This window comes from Etheostoma cragini, unplaced genomic scaffold (assembly GCF_013103735.1).
Source record: "Etheostoma cragini isolate CJK2018 unplaced genomic scaffold, CSU_Ecrag_1.0 ScbMSFa_4233, whole genome shotgun sequence".
NCBI lineage: Eukaryota > Metazoa > Chordata > Actinopteri > Perciformes > Percidae > Etheostoma > Etheostoma cragini.
Window position 1 is genome coordinate 1 of NW_023268585.1, and position 1960 is coordinate 1960.

The following is a 1960-nucleotide window of genomic DNA, read 5'->3' on the forward strand; positions in this document are numbered from 1 at the left end:
CAGGTACTGGTCCTCCAGGTAGTCTGGAACAGAGAGAACCGGGTCAGAACAGGTACTGGTCCTCCAGGTAGTCTGGAACAGAGAGAACCAGGTCAGAACAGGTACTCTAAGTTGTGGACTCACCGAGGCTCCTGAAGCCCCGGGCCATGGGCAGCAGGCGGCCCCAGGGTTGAGGTTCCGGCTCCTCGGGGACGGACGCCAGCGTAACGGGGATGGTGTCCACGCTGCTCAGAGTCCCCGAGCCGCTGGAAGACGTCGGGCCGCTGGAAGAACTGGAACCAGTCTGGGACTTGGACTGGGTCTGGGATGGAGACTGGGTGGACTGGACCTGGGATGGAGACTGGGTGGACCGGGCCTGGGATGGAGACTGGGTGGACTGGGTCTGGGATGGAGACTGGGTGGACTGGACCTGGGATGGAGACTGGGTGGACTGGGCCTGGGTGGATTGGGTCTGGGACTGGGTGGACTGGGGCTGCCCCCCCTCATGTGGACTCTCTTCAGACATCTTCCAGCTCTGCGGATGAGACGATGACATCATACAGGTCAACTGAGTCTAGACACGCCCCTTCTTCCATCCAACCACTCCGCGCCAAACTACGTTTACAAAACGTATAATTTTAAAAACTTCAACCACTCACTCCTAATAAGAAGGTAGACAACCAGGGCGGGAATTCCCCTAGATATGTTATAGTCTTCTCTGTAATTCGGAACAATGTCAACATGAAATAACGAACTACTTTTTAAAGAGGGGCCTCATCTTTCTTCAGTCACAACCCACAAAGTCAATATTTACATGCGAACAAGGCGACGTTAAATTAGCTCTTTTTTTAATGGAGTCCGTTGAGTGTTGAGATGTTTAAATTTCAAACTGACGGTATCGGAGATGCAGATGGAAACAGATCTGGGTCCAGACCCGGATCAGTACCGTGCCGGGTCACTAACTCCGCCCAGCAGCCGGAGGAGGACCGGGATATTCCACCGGCTTCACATCCGCTCCCTACACACCGAGCTGCTTCATATAAACCGCCAGGGCGAAGCGGGCTGAGCCGTGCCAAGCCGTGCTAACCCGGGTTCGTGCTCTAACATTTCCTCGGCCACTCACCGGAGCTGAGGTCTCTGCAAGTAAACAAACCGGACAGGAGCAGTGGACCGGACACGTGGAGGGAACGGAATCGTGCAGGAAACTTATTTTTTTTTTCCTTCACCGTGTTTTCCTCTTACGTCATTTGATCTTTCCAGCCAATGAGAAGATAGACTCTCGGTCACGTGAGGCGTGGATCGTTCGGCTGTGTTTCCGGGTTCGGTCTGCAGGAGAGGAGAGCCACGGCGGCTCGGACAGACAGGATGATCGATACTACCGATCAATAACCGGCTCAAGCACCTGTGACGTCATGTCCAAACAGAGGAGCTCTGCTAAAACTCTGATCATCACAGACGGTCAGTTCACACGCGCAACAGACGAAATATCTGATTATTAATCACATGTCCCCACCAATCAGCTGGAGAATGAGTCGTGATTTCTGTCCTTAAATAGTGAGAAAGTTGTACAGAGTTTGGTTGGTGGCTCAAGTCAGCATTTACTCAAGTTGTGTACTTAAACAGCGTCCATTTGTACTTCATCTGAGTATTCCCGTCCTGCTGCTGTCTCCATGTCCTCCGCTCCATCCCAGAGGGACAGGTTGTACCCCAGAGGGACAGGTTGTACCCCAGAGGGACAGGTTGGACCCCAGAGGGACAGGTTGTACCCCAGAGGGACAGGTTGTACCCCAGAGGGACAGGTTGTACCCCAGAGGGACAGGTTTCTACAGCTGTCCATTGATCTGAAGCTGTGAGAAAGTTGACCAGAGTTTGGTTGGTGTCAGCAGATGAGCAGCTGGAGGCCGAGGAGCTCAACCCCTTCTCCTTCAGAGAGTTTCTACGCTGGAAAAGCCAGGACCAGGACCCAGAACGGGACCAGGAC

The 1960-nt window shown here is 53.6% G+C and overlaps 1 protein-coding gene across 1 annotated transcript; it reads right to left on the minus strand.

Moving 5' to 3' along the window:
• Nucleotides 1-6: 6 nt before the first annotated feature.
• LOC117941092 (putative protein TPRXL) lies at nucleotides 7-1277 on the minus strand. Its single transcript, XM_034866190.1, has 3 exons — nucleotides 1103-1277; nucleotides 124-514; nucleotides 7-72 (listed from the first exon to the last, which is right to left on the minus strand). The coding sequence occupies exons 2-3, from the start codon at nucleotides 503-505 to the stop codon at nucleotides 44-46; spliced, it is 411 nt and encodes a 136-aa protein (XP_034722081.1). The 5' UTR covers nucleotides 506-514; nucleotides 1103-1277; the 3' UTR covers nucleotides 7-43.
• Between the last annotated feature and the right edge of the window lie 683 nt (nucleotides 1278-1960).